The 20,806-nt window shown below is 43.0% G+C and overlaps 1 protein-coding gene across 1 annotated transcript in view; it reads right to left on the reverse strand.

Moving 5' to 3' along the window:
- Positions 1 to 17,956, reverse strand: part of SLC13A2 (solute carrier family 13 member 2) — a 43,164-nt gene extending 25,208 nt beyond the window's left edge. Inside the window, exon 1 of the mRNA XM_069089817.1 lies at positions 17,836 to 17,956. Within this exon, the coding sequence (XP_068945918.1) occupies positions 17,836 to 17,937 (102 nt within the window). The 5' untranslated portion in view covers positions 17,938 to 17,956. The remainder of the gene's footprint in view (positions 1 to 17,835) is intronic.
- Positions 17,957 to 20,806: the final 2,850 nt, after the last annotated feature.

Here is a 20,806-nt window from a genome sequence, read left to right on the forward strand (position 1 = left end):
ATCTATCTATCTATCTATCTATCTATCTATCTATCTATCTATCTATCTATCTATCCATCCATCCATCCATCCATCCATCCGTCCGTCCGTCCATCCATCCATCCATCTATCTATCTATCCATCCATCCATCCATCCATCCATCTCTACCTCTCTCTAGATAGATAGTATCTATTGATAGTAAATAGATATCCATAGATAGTAGGATATCTATATCATCTATTTCTATCCATGCACCTATCTATCCTTCTATCTATTTATATCTATCTCCCCACCCATCCATCCATCCATATCTTAATTTTCTCATCTACTCCATTTTCCCATCTATCCATCTGTTTATCACCTGTTTTTCTATTTACACCTTTCTATCTATCATCTATTTTTCCCTGTGTGTCTATTCTGTTGATCATTACAGAAAGAAGTGATTTCCCCTGAGGCCACCCAACAGTTTAGTAGCCAAGGCAAGAATAGACTCTCGCCTTCCTGACTTACAGCTCAGAGTGCTTATCACCACAGTGCCTCCAGCCTAGCATCTGGGTACAAGTTATGGACCCTCTGCTGGGATTTCTTAATCTGGGGGCACATAGGCCCTCAAGGGGAATGTGGCCAGATTTCAGCAGGTCTATGAACATCTCAACATTATTTGCATTCACCTTTCATTGAAATGTAGCATTTCCTTCAATTGTTCTGAGAAGGGGCCCATAAGTTTCACCCACTGCCAAAGAAGTCCACGACACACCCCATTTTAGGGTCTCTCTAGACTTTCTGATCCCTTTTCTTAATATTCAGCACTCAGCTCCTTCTGTCCCAGCTTGGCCGAGCTGAATTCAGCTGCTTAACCTCAAAGGGCCTCAGTTTCCTCATCTGTATGATGGTCCCCGAGGTCCTTCCCAGCTTGCAGATGATCTGATTGCCTCCTGCTTGCCCACCACATACCTTTTCCCTCTACTTCCCTTTTCTCCTCCTTATCCCTTCCTTGGAATGTCAGCTCTCTACCCCAGCCCACACTTTCCCTGGTGCTCTAGCATCCTGTATATTGGTTCATTCCAGAAAGCACTCCCCTCTCATTTTAGTTTTTGGAACATCTCTTCTTACCTTAAGGCTCCACCCAGATGCCACTTCCTTCATCCCTATCTAGAACTGTGCAGGTATACCTATAGTATGTGTTCCCCACCTGCCTGTAGGAGAATGTAAGCTTTTTAAAAGACTGTGATTTCTCTATCTCCTTTCCCTGCCTCCCTCAGAATCTGGTGCAGGGTTCTGTATACAGTGAGTTACTCAATCAATGCTTGTCAATTGACTCCATATCTAGCCCAGTTCATTGTTTTGTGGTCTGTTATTGTTTAGTCATTAGTCATGTCTGACTCTCCCTGCCCCTTTTGGGGGGTTTTCTTGGCAAAGATACTGGAGTGGTTTGCCATTTCCTTCTCCAGCTCATTTGAGGAAATGGAGGCCAACGGGGTTAAGTGACTTACCCAGGGTCACCCAGCTATTGTGTGAGTGTGTGGACTTGAGCTCAGATTTTCCCAATTGCCCCAGGCACTCTGTGTACTATGGTGCCACCTGACTGCCCTGCCACAGTAGGCATTGAGTGCATTAATGCTTATTAGATTGAATTGGTTCTAGTTTTGTTTCCTCCCAGAAGCCTTCCCTGATTATTCACATTTTGGTGATGCCTAAGACTGACCTTAATATGATCACTGTTTTACCCCATGCCCTCAGAAAATTGGTCAGGAGACCTGGGCTTTAGTCCTGGCTCTGTCACTGATTCACTGGATGATGTTGGTCATCCAGTCACCTCCATTCTCCGGGTCTCAGTTTCTTCTTTCGGCAATGAGGGGGGTGGACCACGTGAGCCATAAGGGCCTTTCCTTATCCTAATATTCTGTACTGCTGGGAGCAGCCTGTACTTGTCATATACATATTGGTCTCTGGTTCTTCCTGAAACTAAATCAGAAAAGTCCAAAGCAGGCAGGGATATGGATTTTTAGTTCTTTCTATATGGTTGAATTCACTTTGAATCTGCTTTAGTGCTCTGTATACAGTGGGCACTCAGTGTTTGTTGACTGATTTATTAACTGTACAGTAGAAAGGATCTTAAATTCAGAGTACTTACTATCTGTGTGACTTTGGACAAGTTATTGAATTCTTGAAACCTCAATTTTTTCATCTATAAAAACGAGGGAGATTGAACTAGATGGACTCTAAGGTCCCTTAGAGGTCTAAATCTATGATTCAGTGAGCCAGAAAAGAGGGCTGTATGGGAAGCAGATTTCCCCCCTCTTCTCACCAGTTAGGCCTAGGTCCCTGGGTGGACCTTGGCACCCCTGTCTCTAGCTACACAGGCACGAAGTCCTCTTGGCTATCATTAGCAAGACTCCTGACAGCTTGGGTTTCCTTTCTGATCTATAGGTCAAAAATACACTTCTTCAGAAGGAGGAAGAAAGAATGGCAAAAAAGAAGGGAAGGAAAGAAAGAACAAAAGAAAGGAAGAGAAAGAAAAAAGGAACAAATAAAAGACAGAAGGAAGGAAGAAGGGAAGGAAAGAAAGGAAGAAGGAAGGAGAGAGGGAGGGAGGGAAGAAAGAAAAGAAGGAGGGAGGGAGAGAAAGAAGGAAGGAAGAAAAGAAGGAGGATGGGAAAGAAAGAAGGAAGAAAAGGAGAGAGGGAGGGAAGGAAGAGAAAAAGAAAAATGGAAGGAAGGCGAAAAGGCATGCTGTAGAATTATAATGACTAAGTTGGGCTCTAAAAAAGAGCTGAGAAAATGTATCCCCTGCCTCCTCTTCTTTGCAGAGGTGAAGGGGTCTATGGGGCTATGTTCTAGCTATTGTTAGGTCTACTTGTCATATTAGTTGGTTTTTGTGGGCTGTTTTTTCCCTTTCCATTTAAATTTTGTTACAATGGATATTTCATGGGGTTGGGGAAAGGGAGGAGTAATTCTGAAATGAATGAAGATGATTTGGAACCAAATCTTAATAAAAATAAGATTCTAGATGGGGCGGATCCATGATGGCAGCATAGAAGCAGGAAAACTCATGAGCTCCCCCCACAACCACCTCAAATACCTATAAAATATGACTCTAAACAAACTTTAGGGCTACAGAACCCACAAAGTGACAGAGAGAAACAAATCTCCCGCTGAAGGCAGCCAGGCAGATGGACAGGAAGGGTCCATTGTAGCCTGCTGGGAGTAGAGCCCAGCCCTGATTGAGCCTGTGGTTTTAGCCCCAGGGCAGCCTGACCCATGGCCTTGGGAGAGTGGATCACCAGCAGCTGTGGCAGTTTCTAGAAATATCAACCCATAGATGCCAAAGACAAAGTAAAAGGTCAGTGCAGAACTCTGTTGGAACTGGGGAGGACTACTCCCCCCTGCAAAGTGAGAAGTGGTGGAGGTATGGCAGCCATGCAGCTGCCTCCACTCGGCTGCTTCAGAGCTCTTGGCCTGCAGATTGTAGGGGGTCCAAACGACCATTCAGAGGGTAATCACTCTTGCTTTAACCTGTCTGGATCTGGAACTTGGTCTTGGGTGGTGATCCTGAGGTGTGTGACAAGTGAGCCAGAGCATGTGGGGGCTGTAGAGATGGTACCCTCCTAATAGCTCTGGCAGCTGTGAAAGCCCCTGCAATTTGGGACAAAGCTCTCCCCTCTGGAAGCAGAGTTCTACTGTGGCGAAGAGTTCAAAAGTCAAGTAATTGAGTGGCAACATGAGCAAGCAAAGGAAGCAAAGCAAGCACAGCAATCCAATTTTAGATTCCTTTTTTGGGAACAAAAAGGATTAAAGCATGGAATGGGAGGAAGACAAAAAAGTCAGAACTCTTGCACCAAAAGCTTCCAAGAAAAATATTATCTGGTTACAGGCCATGGAGGAACTCAAGAAGGATTTTGAAAATCAAGTAAGAGAAGTGGAGGAAAAATTGGGAAGAGAAATGAGAATGATGCAAGAAAATCATGAAAAGAGAGTAAACAACCTGACTGAAGAAAATAGTACCTTAAAAAATAGATTAACTCAGGGGCGGCTAGGTGGCGCAGTGAATAGAGCAATGGCCCTGGAGTCAGGAGGACCCAAGTTCAAATCTGGCCTCAGACACTTGACACATTTAGTAGCCATGTGACTTTGGGCAAGTCACTGAACCCCAATTGCCCTCCAAAAAAAAAAGAAAGAAAATAGTTTTGGGGTGGCTAGGTGGCGAAGTGAGTAAGAGCTCTGGCCCTGAGTCAGAGGACCCGAGTTTGGTTCTGGCCTCAGACACTTAACACTCACACACACACACACACACACACACACACACAAAACTAGCCGTGTAACCTTGGGTAAGTTACTTAACCCCAATTGCCCTCCAAAAAAAGGCAAAAAAAAAAAAAAGATTAACTCAAATGGCAAAAGAGGCCCAAAAAGCCAATGAGGAAAAGAATGCCTTAAAAAGCTGAATTTGCCAGATGGAAAAAGAATTTCAAAAGCTTACTGAAGAGAATAATTCCTTCAGAATTAGATTGGAGCAAATGGAAGCTAATGACTTTATGAGAAATCAAGATCCTATTAAACAGATCCAAACAAATGAAAAAATAGAAGGCAATGTGAAATATCTCATTGGAAAAACCACAGACCTGGAAAATAGATCCAGGAGAGATAAGTTAAAAATTATTAGACTACCTGAAAGCCATGATCAAAAAAAGAGCTTAGAAATCATCCTTCAAGAAATTCTCATAGAAAGTTGCCCTGATAGTTTAGAACCAGAGGGCAAAATAGGAATTGAAAGAATTCGCCAATCACCTCTTGAAAAAGATACCCCCCCCAAAAAACTAGGAATATTATAGCTAGGTTCTGGAGTTCCCAGATCAAGGAGAGAATATTACAAGCATCCAGGAAGAAACAATTTGAATATTGTGGAAATAAAATCAGGATAACACAAGATCTAGCAGCTTCTACATTAAAGGATCGAAGGGCTTGGAATATGATATTCTGGAGGTCAAAGGAGCTAGGATTAAAACCAAGAATCACCTACCCAGCAAAACTGAGTATAATGTTTCAGGGGAAAATATGGTCATTCAATGAAGTGGAGGACTTTCAAGCATTCTTGATGAAAAAACCAGAATTGAATAGAAAATTTGACATTCAGATACAAGAAGCAAGAGAAGCATGAGAAGGTAAACAGGAAAAAGAAATCATAAGGAACTTATCAAAGTTGAACTATTTACATGCCTACATGGAAAAATGATAATTGTAACTTATGAAACTTTTCTCAGTATGAGGATAATTGAAGGGAATATAAGAGTATATTATATATATGTATACATACATATATATGTCTATATAGGAGGGTATATGTGCTCACAATACATATGTGAGTGTGTATATATACGTGTACAGGTATACATAGACAGAGGGCACAGAATCAATTGAATAGGAAGGGATGATATTTAAAAGGTGAAATTGAGAGGTGAGAGAGGAATATAATGAGAGGAGATAGAGATAGAATGGGGTAAATTATCTCATATAGAAGAGGCAAGGGATAACTGTTACAATGGAGGGGAAGAACAGGAAGGCAAAAGGGAATGGGTCAACCTTACTCTCATTGAATTTGGCTTAGGGAGGGAATGACATACACACTGAATTAGGTATCTTGCCCTCCAGGAGAGTAGGGGGGAAGGGGATGAGAGGGGGGATGATGGAGGGGAGGACAGGTTTGGGGAGGACAGATTTGGGGAGAGGGTAGTTAGAAGCAAACACTTTGAAAATGGACAGGGTCAAAGGAGAAAATAGAACAAGTGGGGGGCAGGATAGGATGGAGGGAAATATAGTCAGTCTTTCACAATATATCCACTATGGAAATATTTTGTGTAATTACACATGTAAAACCTGTATGGAATTGCTTCTCTTCCCAGTAGGTGGGTGATGAGGGTGGAAGGAAAAGAATCTGGAATTCAAAGTTTTAAAATCAAATGTTTAAAAAAATTATTATCATTATTATTATTTTTTACATGCAACTAGGAAATAAGATATACAAGCACTGGGATATGGAGATCCATCTTGTTGTACCAGAAAGTTGGAGGGGGCATGGGTGAGGATATAGGAGAAAGCAGATTGGGGGAAGGGGTATACAGTGGGATCACTGTTTTGGGGTGGTGGGTGGGGGAAAGATGGGGAGAAAATTTGTAACTCAAAATCTTGTGGATATGAATGATGTAAACTAAAAATAAACATAAAATTCAAATAAAATGAGGAAGTTAAAAAAATAAAAAATAAATAAAAATAAGATTCTAAAAAGCCCATTTCAGACTGCCATGAAGAACCAGTGAGGGCCAGCCCTGTTCTTATTTGCTTGACTTGGGCAACCTTTACTAGGCCAGTAAAGTTGGCCCTTTAGGCTGTTTGCCAACTCCTTCCCTTCTCTGTGTGGGCTCTACCTTTCCCAAGTCTATAAAACCATTTCTTTTTTTCAACATGCAATTTATCATCCCTCTTCTCCTTTACTTCATTCAAGGCTTCAGGTCACCTCCTCCAGGGAGTCTTCCTGGATTACTACCAACCATTGCCCACCACCTACTCACATAATTCCAGGTCCAAATCCATCTTTGTCCTTTCAACACAGGCAGGTGGTTGGTTACTCTCTTTTAAGTGTTTAATAAATACTTGTTAACTCACCATTTACTGTTGTTACTGACTGCACATCTGCGACATTGGGGAGTGACCTTTATCTCTCTGAGCATTAGTTTCCACATCTATGAAATGAGATGGGATTCGACTCAATGACCTCTCAGGTCCTTTCTGGCTCTCAATCTGTCACCCTATGGCCTATCTCCCAGGAATGTTCTGGGCAATATGGGAAGAACCTGATTTCTACTTCTTCACCTATTCCAAACTTAAGAGAAAAATCCCAGGGAATTGACCCTGGGGCACATCAAGGTTGACTGACTTGCCCAGGGTCTCAAAGCTAATAGAGGCAAGATTTACACCTACATCTTCTCTCTCAGTCCAGCATTCTACCTGATCAATAGTCAATATCCTTTTTTATTTCACACTCATTAAAAAAAATTCAGTTCCAACTTCTCTCCCTCTCCCCCAACCCCTTGAGAAGGCAAGCAGTAAGATCTCTATAATACATGAGAAGTCATGCAAAACACATTTCCATGTTAGCCATTCAACAAGTATTTATTACAGGCTTACTATTTGCCAAGCTCTGTGCATAATGCTGGGGATACAAGAAGAGAAAGGAAGCAGTTCCTGTCCTCAAGGAGCTTACATTTTAAAGGGAAGACAACCTATATGCAAATGGGTTGAGACATGATAGATGTGATGCATGCAGAGTAACCCTAGATGGAGGGTTCCAGCAGACAGGGTGGGAAGGATACCTGGAAGGGGGAGCCTGAGCTGAATCATGGAGGAAACGAGGGATTCCAGGAGGGAGAAGGTCAGGCTGGTCCCTGGTAAGAGGGCCCCTCGTTTAAAGTGCTACCTGCATAAATATTTCTCCCATTAAGATCAATAGATAACTAAATAAGGCATGAGTGTGGTGCCAGTGGTGCCAACGATGGTGTTAAGCATTTCTCATACAAATATAAGAGAACAAGATGGCCCCTGCCCGCTGTTCCAAGCTCCCGCTCTGGTCAAATCCCTGTTCCAGACAAATAGGAGATAGAGAAGAAAAGTCTGAGGAGCCCCCAGTCCCTGCCCTCAGAGATCCTCTAGTCCATGGGAGACAGCAGCATCTCTCATCAAAAGCTCTTAGACCCAAAGAAGATGGAAGTGGAAATCTGCCTAGTCCCAACTCTGAGACGCAGGGATGGGACTTCCAGGGTGACCTGGAGGAGAGGAGGAGGGAGGGAAGAAAGAGCTGAATGCTCCCTGAAGGGCCAGTGGATAATGACCGCATTGTGATTAACCATTACTGGGGCCAGAATAGCTGGAGCATTAGCATGAAATGCCCAGACGCCTCAGGGGCTGTCCTTCGGTTTGATAGTTAACTTGGACTGGTAGAGACTGGCCCTGGTTGGTGTGTGTGTGTGTGTGTGTGTGTGTGTGTGTAGGGAGGGTAGAACCCTTTTTACCCACATTAACTCATTTGATCCTCACAGAACAACCTTTTTTCTCTCTCAATTTATTTATTTATTTTTAGTTTTCAACATTCATTTCCACAAGATTTTGAGTTACAAATTTTTCTCCCTGTCTTACCCCTACCCCAGAATACTGCACCTACTCAATACCCCTTCCCCCAATCTACAGAACAACCTTCTAGGTAGAAAGGGTAAATCTGGTTGGTCCCATTTTGCTGATGAGAAAAGTGAGTCTCTGAAAGGTGACTTACTTAGCACATGCTAAGGTACTTCACAGATTTAGGGCAAAAAGGACCTGGGATGAACCTGGATGAGTTGGGGGATGGAGAAGGCTTGAGGAAGGACCAAAGAATGCTCCCTCACCCCCACTGCAGCGGGGAGGAGGTGTACTATAACAGCGGTTCTAGGGAGACAGATTTCAGCAGTTGCTTTGGTTGCTCAGGCCTTAAGGAACCTCTGGCAGGCCCAGTGGGTGTGGTGTCAGCACCTTCCTCCTACTCCCTTCCCTTTTGGCTGTGATTGTAATAAAACACGCTGGATTATTAACTAAAAAAAAAACTGAATAAAAGAACTGGAAATCTTAATAAATCCTTATGGAATGGAAGTGAGCTAGAAAGACCTGTCCAGCTCACTGCCTCGGCTTCTTAAGCTGGGTACTGTGACGTTGTAATTAAAAATATTTTTGTAACTGTACTCCAGTAAAATTTTTTTCTTTTCTAATTCTGCATATTTTATTTTATTTGAAAACATTCCAAGAAATGATCTACAGACTTCACCAGACTGCTGCCCAAAGGGGTCCATGTCACATGAAAAGGTTAGGGACCCTTGAATTCTTGTTCAATCCTCTCATCTTACAGATAAAACCTGACTGTGCTATGGAGAAATAAAGAAGCTTGAGTTCAAACCTTGATTTAACTTACAACTTCCTCTTTCTGGGCCTCAGTTTTCCCATCTGTAAAATGAGTGGCTTGGATTAGATGACCTCCAGAGTTCCTTTCAGGTTCATATCCTTTCACCTAGGTCTATATGACCCCTTTCAGCTCTAAATTCTATTACGAACCTACATATCCTTGGGACCAAGCAACCTCCCATTTGGGAATCCTAGGATACTGTGGCAGACAGGAGTGGGATTTTGCACTGGGGATCTGGGGTTTTGAGCTGTAAGGAGACTTAGACAAGCCTCGGTAGCATTTCCCATAAGTGGCCGTCCTGTCTTATCTAAAATGCTTAGAATCCTAAGATTCTCAAACTGGAAGGGGTAGCACTGATTAATGTTTAATAACCAACTCTCTGGAAAAATATTTATGTGTGTGTATACATATGTATCCTATTTATGTTTAGTCTGCTTTAATAACATCTTCTGCATCACATTCTTAATTCTAGACAACCAAATACACAATAAATCAAGCCCTGGATCGGAACGTTTGGCAGTCTGGGAGGTTTCAAATGCTCACACTGGAAATTTAACAATCACATGGCTGTATGTGGCAGCTCCAGCCCGCTCCCGGCTGGAATTCCACCTCCCTCTTTTACAGGTCAGAAAAGGGAGGCTCAAAGAATGTGTGTGTCCTGCCCAGTCCCTCGTCAATGATCGAGCCAGGATTGAAACGTCTGTTCTCTGACTTGCTTTGTTCAAGATCATGAAGTGAATGAATACTTACAGCTTGCATTTATATAGCTTTGAAAGGCTTTCAAGGCATATTCCATAATTATCTCATTTCATCCTTACAAAAACCTGTGAACTATTATTATTCCCATCTTGCAGATCAGAAAACAGAGGCTCAGAGAGATTTAATTGACTCGTCCAGGCTGAACTAAGACCAGATTCAAAACCAAGTCATACTGACTCCAAGTGCCCATCCCTCCTCCTTATAACACCTGACATTTTCATAGCCCTTAAAACAGGAGTTCTTACATTTTTCTTATGTATTAGACAGTTGGTGAAGCCCCTGGATCCCATCTCAGAATTTTTTTAAATGCATAAAATAAAATATGAATAGAAAATTGAATTGAATTAGAAAGGAAAATTGAATTGAAAGGGATAATCAATTATATTGAAATACAGTTATCAAAATATTTTTCAGAAACCAAAAGTTCAATTGAACATAGTAACGGCATTATTGTAAAGATGATGAACTGTGAAAGCCTTAGCTACTATGGTCAAAACGATGGTCCAAGACAGTCCTACAGGACCTATGATGGGAAATACTCTCCACCTCCAGAGAAGTGAGTGCAGACTGAAGCATACTTTTTAAAATTAACTTTTAAAAAAAATTTATTTTCTTTTGCAACATGGCTAATATGGAAATGTTTTGCATCACCGCATCTGTTAAATTAAAAAGTTCATAGACCTATTGAACCTAGAACCTACAAGTTCATAGACCCCAGGTCACAGATCTTTCCTTTAAAGTGATTTATATACATTATGTCAGTTGGTCCTCAAAAGCCGGTCATGGAATCAGTCAGGATTTAGAATGTTGAAGGAAACTGAGTCAGAGGTGGGGAAAGAGTGCAAACCACACATGAGCAAAGGCACAGAGATGGGCAATGTAAGGATGACCAGTTTCATGGGAAGGTAGAGTGTCTAAAGGTGAGTAATGTATTAATAAGCCTGGAAAAGTCACCTGAAGCTAGATTGTGGAGGACTTCAAACGCCGAACAGAGGCTTTGTTTTGTTTTTGTTTTTTTTTAACTTATCCTAGAGGAAAATGTCAGTCAAGCTCTGTGATTCAGGAAGGGTGTTTTGGCTGCCATGTGGAGTACGAAGAGACTTGAGGCACCGAGCCCAGGTAGGAGACAATTGCAATAGTCGATGTAATGAGATTGTGGTGTGTGGGGGTGGAGAGAAGAGAATGGATGCCAGAGGTGTCCTATGGAAATAGGAGTGACCAACTTTGGCAACGGAGGTGATTATTGGGAGTGAGTGAGAGCCACAAATCTGGGGAGACTGAGTTTGCAAACCTGGTTGACTAGAAGGATGTTGATGGCTCTCCACAGAAATCAGGACATCTGGAAGAGGAGAGACTTTGGAGGGAAAGAGAATGAGTTTTGATTTTGACTTGCTGAGTTTGAGGCACCTGGAGGTGTTCAGTTGGAAATGTACCATAAGCAGCTTGTGTTTGGGTACCAGAGCTCAGGAAAGAGACTAGGGCTAAATATGTCAATAGAAGTATAGACAGATAGAAATATAGATAGCAATAGAGATTAGATAGATAGCTACATAGATAGATGGAGAGGTAGATAGAGAGATAGATAGGCAGATAGGTAGAGAGATAGGTAGACAGATAGATATATAGATAGAGAGGTAGGTAGATAGATAGATTTGGGAGTTTTCTACATAGAAATGATGATTAAACCCAAGAGAGCTGAAAGATGCCAGATCCTTATGCCTTTGAGGTAGTATTGGAACAGTCCATTCCAAAGGGAAAAGGCAAAAGCTGATGAAAACCTCTCAAGCCCTCCTCCAGCCAAGGATTTTAGTAAGCCTTGCAGAGCTGCTCTCAAAGGATGTCATGCAGTTTTGAGAAGCCTCAGCACATCTGATGGTCCTTCTGTGTGTTACAGTCATTGACCTTTCATTATAAGTCCTGATAAACCTTTTTCCTAGAATCTGGGGAAAAGCTGTTAGGTTTTCTCCTCTTTGTCTTTATAAGAGATGATTCAGTCTTTCAGCTTACACTTGTTTTCTCAAATGGTTATGGTTGGCCACAGATATAGTGAGAAAAGCACTGGATTTGAAGTCTGAAAGCCTGGGTTTGAACCCTGGGTTTGCTAGGTACTACTTGCATGACCTTGGGCTAGTCATTTAACTTCTATGGGTTTCCATTTCCTCTTCTGTAAAATCAGGCTGGATAACTTCTGAGGTTCCTTCCATCGCTCAAGATCCTTCAATCCTATGAACTGCTTGAGGTCAGTGTGCTCTAGGGAAAATCAGAGTAAACTCCTGTCCTCGACCAGCTGGGTCATTGTTTTTTTTTTCTTTTTGGAGGGGGGAAGATAGGGCAATTGGGGTTAAGTGATTTGCCCAAGGTCACACGGCTAGTTTTTGTGTTAGGGTCATTTTTTAGGTTATAGGAAATTCCTCCCTGAAACATAAGAGCATGTTTGAGCAAGGGCTTTGGGAATGGGACATTAAGAGGAGAGTAACGGGGCAGTGAGAGGCACTAAATGCATGTCACATGAGGATTGGGTGAAGGCTCTGGGAGAAGAGAAGGCTCAGGGTGGGATGCGATGGGTACAAGTACTGAAGGTGGTCACAGGGAGGAAGGCTTAGTTTTGTTCTGTTAGTCCCTGGAAGGCTGATCCAGGGGCAGTGGAGAGATGGCAAGAGAAGGTAGGTGAGATTAAGGAAGCCCTCCCCATGTACAGTGGGGTAGTTTGGAGATGGTGCTGGTTTCTATGCACTGCAAGTCTTCAAGCAAAGCCCACTTTTTGGGTATGTTGTAGAAATGATTTGTTTTCAGGTTCAAATTGGACTAGCTGGCAAACAAGGTTCCTTCCAACTCCATTCTGAGATTCTGATTCTCTCACCGAAGGAAAGATCTAGAAACAGACCATCTAACCCAACTCTTTCCTTTTCACAGATGAAGAAACTGAGGCCCGGGGAACTTAAGTGACTTCCTCAAGCATCAGGGCCCAGATGAACCCTCATTTTAATGAATCTTACTGCCCAAAGGAATATCAATGGGAGAGTACTGCCTTTGAGGGTGACTGAAAATGGTGGAGGTCTTCAAGACTGTAATCCACTCTCACTGTTTCTATTACACATGGACACTCCAGAAGAAGGTAGACCATGTTGGACACGGTGCCTGTTGTCCAGGCATTTTGGCCTTGAATGGGTCTGTGTATTTGTGGCTGGAGCAATGAGGTTGGTCTGGTTAAAGTAGAGGGATGTGGGGGTAGCTTGGTGGTGCAGTGAACAGAGCACCAGCCTTGGAGTCAGGAAGACCTGAGTTCAAATCCAGCCTCAGACACTTAATGCTTACTAGCCGTGTGACCTTGGGCAAGTCACTTAACCCCAAATTGCCCTGCCCTCCCCACTGCAGAAAAAAAATAAAGTGGAGGGATGTGAATGGTGTTTGGGGAAGGACAATTGTACCTTCCAGGTCAGTAGACTTGAATGCCAACTGCCTACTCCAAGTTTGTTTTGGGCTCCCCTGCCCACTGAATGAAGGCTACTTGGAGAAGAGGGATATATTGGGACTTGGGTATATAACTACTGACTATGCAAAGCTTGTTATAAGTAGAGATTGTTCCGTTTTTTGCAATCATATTCCTTAGTGCCTAGCACTATACCTGGCATACAGTAGGTACTTAATAAGTGCTTGTTGATCCTTTGGTATAAGGGTGCTCTGTCTCAGACCCCCTTGCTAAGGTGGAATGAGTTGCTAAATTATAACAAACGATAATAAGGCAACTTTATCTATTAAACAATTCGTAAACTAGGGAGTGTGTCTGACAGAGACAGGATACAGGGATGTAGTAGAAAGAGGGCCCTATCTGGAGTCTTTGGACTTGGGGTTGAATGGGGCCTTTTCTGATAATGCCGTTTTACTGTGGATTAATTATTTTCTTTCTCCGAGTGTCTGTTTATCTCTTGCAAAATGAGAGGGGTTGGATTAGCTGGTCAGGAAGGTTCCATTGAGTTCTAAATCCTATGAACCTATTAGGGACTTAGCTGACTGTGACAGTCAGTCACAAGGCACTCTGTTACCCTCCTGAGTTGCCAAGAAAAATGCAGGTACTGTGAAGACTTCAGAGCTGGCGAGAAGTCTGTTCATTGCTGGGAGGCAGCCCTGTCCAGGGTGTTTCTATAAAGCAGTGGTTCTCAAAGTGTGGTTTAGGGACCACTTGGGGTCCCTGAGACTCTTTTAGGGAGTCTGAGAGGTCAAAGCTATTTTCAGAACACTACAACATTTAAATTTAATGCAGTAAAAATCAATTAATATGACCCACCATAAACAAAAGCTCTTTTGGGGAAGGGTTCAGTAATTTTTAAGAGAATAAGGGGTTCGTGAGACCAAAAAGTTTGAGAATCACTGCTGTAAAGCATTGTGCTGGGAAATAGCAGGTCCGAGTTTTCTTCCTGTGCTGGTCACCAATGAAATATTTTGTATTCATCTGTGTATGTGTCCCAGTGAGAGACAGCTATGGCCTAGTGAATGGAGAGCTGGTCTTAACACCAGGAACACCAGGGTTTGGTTCCTCCTTCTGACATATCCTGGCTGTGTGACCCTGGGTAAGGAATCAACTAAACTTCTCAATGCTTTAGGTACCTTTAAGATGCTGCTAAGTTTCAGAGAGGGTGTTGACTTACATCAGTGGAGAGAATTCTCTCACCTGGGAATTTCTTTTTTCAAATGAAATAAGAGGTCCAGTGCCCACTTTCTTACTATAAAAATAATAATTACAGCTGATATTTAAATAGCATCTTAAGGTTTTCAAAGTACATCACGGATATGATTTCATTTGGTCCTTATCACCATTATACAGAGGAGAAAACTAAGTCTGAGCACATGAACTATGTTTTATCTAAACTTTATCTCTATCCTATGCATACAGCAGGTACTTAATAAGTGTTTCATGAATAAACTCTCATCCACATCCTACATCTAAACTGAGGCTCTGGGCCTCAGTTTCTCCCTTCCCCTCCACATACAAGGATCTAGAATGCTGCGAACCCTGTGCTTTCCTGCCTCCAAACCATTTTTACATAGTTCCCTCTACCTGGAATCACCTCCTGCCACCATCATTCTTATTAGCAGAAATTCTTCAAGGAGGGCCCAGTACAAATTGCCCCTTCTTTGGAAAGTCTCCTTTGGTCTGCCCATTCAGAAGGGAGGAAATACGGTTTAGCAGGAAGACACTAGGGCTTGGCCTTGATAGGTAGGACTTCAAGTCCTGAGAGATTTTGAGCAAATCCCATCTCCTTTCTGGGCCTCAGTTTCCCCTTTTGTAAAACGAGGCCCTAGAAGGTCTCATCTAGTGTGAACAAACTGATTCCCTTGTGATCTTTCCTCACTGAATTTCTATGGCATTTACTTGTACCTTTATGGTGCTTATCATAAATGGCCTGGTATTAAAGCTGTTTGTAAACATAGTGGGGTAGCTAGGTGGCAGTAGCTAGGTAGGGTGCTGGGACCAGAGTTAGGACAGACCTGAGTTCAAATTCAGCCTCAGACCCTGGGCAAGTCACTTAACCCTGTTTGCCTCAGTTTCGTCATCTGTAAAATCAGCTGGAGATGGTAATGGCCAACCACTCCAGCATCTTTGCCAAGAAAACCCCAAACAGGGTTACAAAGAGTGTGATGTGTCTGAAATGACCAAAAAACAACAACAAAAAACCCAACAAGAAACCTGCCTCATCTCCCTTATTGATATGAGGTGCTTGGTAAATGCTTATTGACTGACTTACTGACAACTAGACCATAAGTTCCCACCATTCAGGTTTTTACCTCACATATAGTTTGCATTAAGAAATAACCCACTGCATCCATAGTCTTCCTATCCATTCTTTCACTCAGTCCTCATAACCTCTGTATTTTTCTTCTATTTTAGAAAAGAGAAAACTGAAGTTCAAAGTGGCTTACCCAGTGGCCAAGCCAGGACTTGAACCCAGGTCCCTGATTTAGAACACCAATAATACTGCTAACTGAATGGCTGGACATAAGAGTGGATGAGCCCTACACCCAGGGAGGCCCAGGTTTGATCATGGATCTACTGGTCAGTCATCATTGCTTCCCTACTGATTGCCTGGGATCACTACCCTATGTGTCAGGCACACTGCTCACCCACTCCTTTCCAAGAGTGCATCTTAACCTGTCCTCCAGCATTCCTGAGTGTGTGCACTGTACTAAAGCCCAATGTTCTCCCCTCCCCCACTTTTTTTATATTTATTCATTTACTACCTGTAGTTTCCTTTTATATAGAACACAAACCATCTGAAGGCAGGGGCTATTTCCCTGTTCTATCTTGGTATCCCTGGTGCCTGGCAGAGTGCCTGTCACCTAAAAAACTAGATCCTTTTGAACAAAGAATGAATGAATATGTGGCTGGGGTTAGGGAAAGAAGAGTCTAGGGGATCCAAGGAGGGAAGGAGAAAGACCAGGTTTGGGGATCCACAGGCAGGATCCAGGGTCCTGGGAGAGCCAATCTCAGAGATAATGTCAAACAAGGAAATCCTCAGTACTGGATGTTGGGGGTTGGTTTAACTGATTAACAGGTAAGTTTCCTTATCTGTTACATGAAATATTATCTTGCCTGGCACTGTCCACAGGGTTGTTAGAGAGAAAGAACACAGAACAGATGAAAGGGGCTGTGAAGGCAAGAAAGATGAAGATGGTCCTTTCTTTTCAACCTCTGTCTTACATTATAGACTGAAGCATGTCCAGGAGGTGACTCCCTTAATTTTAGAGGAAACCAGATTCAGCCTCTGCTGGATTGTATATCTTCAGAAACCAGACACTTGCAGCACCCTATTCTTGAGGAGGCTGTGGGAGAATTGTTTCCTTCATCTTTGTTAAAAGGGTACTAATAGTGCTAATGAGTATTTTGAGGTATCCCTGGAAGGCAGAGAGACTGATGTTTCCAGGGTAAGCAGGATGAAAGCCTGCTCCTATCTGTCTTTGAGTGGTTGGGGAGATTGGAAGCAGAAACTTTAATGTCAGGACACTCTGTCCCATAAATGGCCTCCCCAGGTTGTTCAGTCAGCTCTGGGAAAGCCTATTCCTCACCCTGCCCCCACTGCCAAGACTCCCCAAAGCCCAAGAAACAGTTTTCCTTGGGCTATGTTCATTCCTTCATCTTCATTCCTTGCTGTCCCTCACTCTATCTTGGAGGTCCAGTTCTTGGAGGGGAGGACCACAGCTAGAATATTCTCATCTCTTGGCATTTCTCTTTTTCAGGGTGCCTGCCATCTGTTAACCATGTCAGCTAGCCTAAAGGGTCTCCTTTTTTGTGTACCTTCCAGACTGACCAGATTCTGTCTGATTTGGGAGTCTCAAGGGTCCTAGCTCAGGTCTCTTTTAGGGATACACCAGGCATCAGAATCCCACTACAAAAGCCAACCTTGCTATTTCACTTTCTTCACCCTTTGAGATCTTCTGGGCAAGAGGAGAAAGGAGACCATGTTACCCCCAGCCCCCCAACTCCCAACCTCACAAAAGGATGAAGACACGTTCCATGGGATTGGATGATTCTTCTCAAAGCAAGAGCAAGTTGGACTGTGTGCAGATTCAGAGGGTAGAGAACTAGCATTGGAGTCAGATCCAATACTACAAATAAGACTTTAGGCAAGTACTTGGAGTTGGGAGGACCTAGGTTCAAATCCTGCTTTAGACACTAGCTGTTTGGCCCTTGGAAAGAAACTTAAGCTCTCTGCCCTCATTTTTCAAAAATGAAGGGGTTGGATTTGAGTACCTTTGAGACTCCTTCCAGTTCTGAATCAATGACCCTCAGTTTCATCATCTGTAAAATGACTGCCTTTTGAAGTCTCTTCCAACTAAGATCTATGATCTTAGGGTTCCTCCATCCTCCTCAACACACACACACACACACACACACACACACACACACACACACCAGGTGATTTCTGCAGTTTGTGTGTGGCTGGGGTCGATTGAGAAAACAGATGCCAACTCAAGAGACAGCAGCCTGAGACGTCCCCTTCTCCAGACAGCTGTGGGAAAGACTGACCCACGTCCTCTGGATCTGCCCATTCCAGCTGGCCTCCCCTAGATTTCCCCAAGCTCTCTCAGTCCCACTTTCAGAAACCAAAAAACATTTTACCTTGCCTGGGACCGCCAGGGGCAGGGGCAGCAACAAGATTGGAAACAGGACAGACATCAGATATTTCCGATAAGCCCATAGGACCTGCCCCAAGTTGACCATGGTGGCGGAGGGAGCTGGCCGGTGCTGAACAGAGGAGTCTGCTGGACTGGGGAAGGATTATATAAAGCCAGCCAAGTGTTAACCATTGACCATGGCAAACCGGGTGTTGTTTTTGGAATCCTGAAAGTGAGAGAACTTGTACTCTGGGCAGGCTCGCGGGAGTGAGGGAGGAGCAGACTGGGGAGGAGGTGGAGGAGAGGAGGCGGAGTGACCAGGAAGACTTTGTAAAGGGAGGTAGGGGAAAAAAAAAGAAAGGAAGCTTTTATATTCTCTTAAGGAGATGAGGTGGGGTTAACTCCTTGTGTACTTTTCAGATTTCAACCTTCAACCAGAAGGTGTTTTCGTTGGCTAAAGGAGAGTAAATAGGAACTTCTCATCTCTAGCCCCTCAATGTCAGCCCTCCATTCAATTCAATGCAGCAAGTAATTATGAAGTCCCTACTATGTGCCAGGCACTGGGGGCCAGGGAGGGACAGACAACAAGCAAAACGATCCCTCAGTTCAAGGAGCTTGCATTCTATCAAGGGAAGCAATGTATATTGTTATTGTTGTATGCTCTTCTGGAAGAGGACCATGGCATCAGGCAGGTGATACCATGACATGCAGGTGACTTGGATTTAAGTGAGGCAGGGCTGTGCCAAGTCAGCAGCCTCACTTTCTCCTCCGAAGTCATCTGGGTCCAGTGGCCAGATATAGATCAGAACAACCGGAGATGGCCCAGGATGCAGTGGGAGACTTTGGTCTTTTCGAGCTAAGGTCTTCAAGAGGTGTCAGTTTGACTGAAGCAATGGCCATCAGGGTCCAAACAACAACCAAGTAGGGTTTAGACTCCGACCTATTGTTAACTAATCAAAGAAAACCAGAGTGATTTGAGGTTAAGGTTGGTCTCTAAGTAAGAAAGAGGGAAAAAAGGTTTCAGAGATGAAAATTTACATTCCCTTTGGGCAGAGCACTCGGAGGGAAGGGGAGAGAGAGGGAGAGACAGACAGAGAGAGAGAGAGACAGACAGAGACAGAGAGAGAGAGAGAGACAGACAGAGAGAGAGAGAGTGCCATACTGCCCAGCTGGCCAGTTCCAGTTTGGTCCTCAGTCAGTTCCTTTTCTAGTCACAGTTGTTTGTCCTTTGTTCTTGAACAGGATCATGACATAAAGGAGGTGATACCATAAATAAAAAGCTTTATCAGAAATTATCTATTATTATCTATGTATATAATGAATGAGTAAATACATATAGCCATCCATGTATATCCATACATGGATGAAGGAAGAAATAAAATACAACATAAAGAGTGTTGACTCTGGAGTCAGAGATTGTTTTTCTGCTGTTGTTCAGTCATGTCTGAATCTCCATGACCCCATTTGGGGTTTTCTTGGCAAAGATCCTGGAGTGGTTTGCCTTTTTCTTTTCTAGCTCATTTGACAGATGAGGAAACTGAGGCAAACAGGTTTAAGTGATTTGGCCAGGGTCACACACTAGTAAGTGTCTGAGGCCACATTTAACTCGGGAAGATAAGTCTTCCTGATTCCAGGCTGTCTACTTTGATACCTAGATAGATGCTCAGAGTTGGAGAATGTGGGTTCAAATCCCAGCTCAGATACTGACTGCCAGTTTATTTCTCAGTGTCTCAGTTTCCTCAGTTATTCCATGTTCCAAATATGGTTTAAGTTTGGAAAAGGAATAGCGAACTTTTAGTAAATTTTACTTTTCTTTGGCTGAGAAGACTTGAGTCAAATTCATTTGGCAGGACCTGGCATGTTGGTATTTTGGGGTCTCCAAAGCAACCCTAACCCTTTTTATGGGTAACCTCTTCAGAACCTCCTTCCTTTACAGTTTTTCTATTAGTTTATTTGAAATTCTTGACCTTTTGCTCTTCCAAATAATTTTTTTATGTTATCTAATCCAGTATTTTTGTTTTTAGTAATTTAATTAGGATGGCATTGAATAAATAGATTAGTTACATAATGAGGTAATGCACGGGAGACATGTTATTTATGCCTAGTTATTTACATATTTTCTTCCCCATTAAAATTTGAGCCTTTTGTGGGCGGAGATTGTTTTGCTTTTATATATTTCCCTAGGTCTTAGCTCAGGTAGCTAGGTGATTAGAGAACTGGGCCTGGAGTCAGGAAGACCTGAATGTCAATCCAGCCTCATACACTTCCTTGCTGTGTGACCCTGGGCAAGTCACTTCGCCCTGTTTGCCTCAGTTTTCTCATCTGTAAAATGAGCTGGAAAAGAAAATGGAAAATGGCTCCAGTATCTTTGCCAAGAAAAGCCCACACTGGGTCACAAAGAGTTGGAAAAGATTGAAAAATAACATAGCTTATGAATGAAGAAGTTTCTTTTTTTTTTTTTAAGCAATCGGGGTTAAGTACCTTGCTCAAGGTTACACGACCAGGTGTTTCTGGGTGGATGCTAAGTGTCTGAGCCTGGATTCGATCTCCAGGTCATCCCGACACTGGAGCCGGTGCTCTTACTCGCTGTGCTACCTGGCTGCCCTGAAGAAGTTTCTTAATGATGGATATTTTCACTCTTATGTATTTCTGATGTTTCTTGAGAATATGTTGACTTCCATACACTCTTCTATGTCCTGTTAGTAAAACTGTGCCTATCTATCACAAAATAGTAGCCAATCAGAATAGATGGACCCTGTTGTCTGACTGAACGATAAAATTACATTGCCTGGAACTTAGTAAGGGTTTAATAGATGCTCATTGACTCAAAAAGGGAAACAGGGCCCCAAGTGATTAAGAACAGTTGCTGCTTTCCCTAGGGTCAAGGAAGAGATAGATAACCAGTGCTGTGGTGGAAGAGGGGACCAAAAACTACTTGGCTTCTGGGGATAGAGTGTAAATAGGAAAATCACCTG

Source organism: Petaurus breviceps, unplaced genomic scaffold (genome assembly GCF_028583685.1).
Source record: "Petaurus breviceps papuanus isolate PSGF00001 unplaced genomic scaffold, PetGlider_PUasm1.0 186, whole genome shotgun sequence".
Taxonomy (NCBI): Eukaryota; Metazoa; Chordata; class Mammalia; order Diprotodontia; family Petauridae; genus Petaurus; species Petaurus breviceps.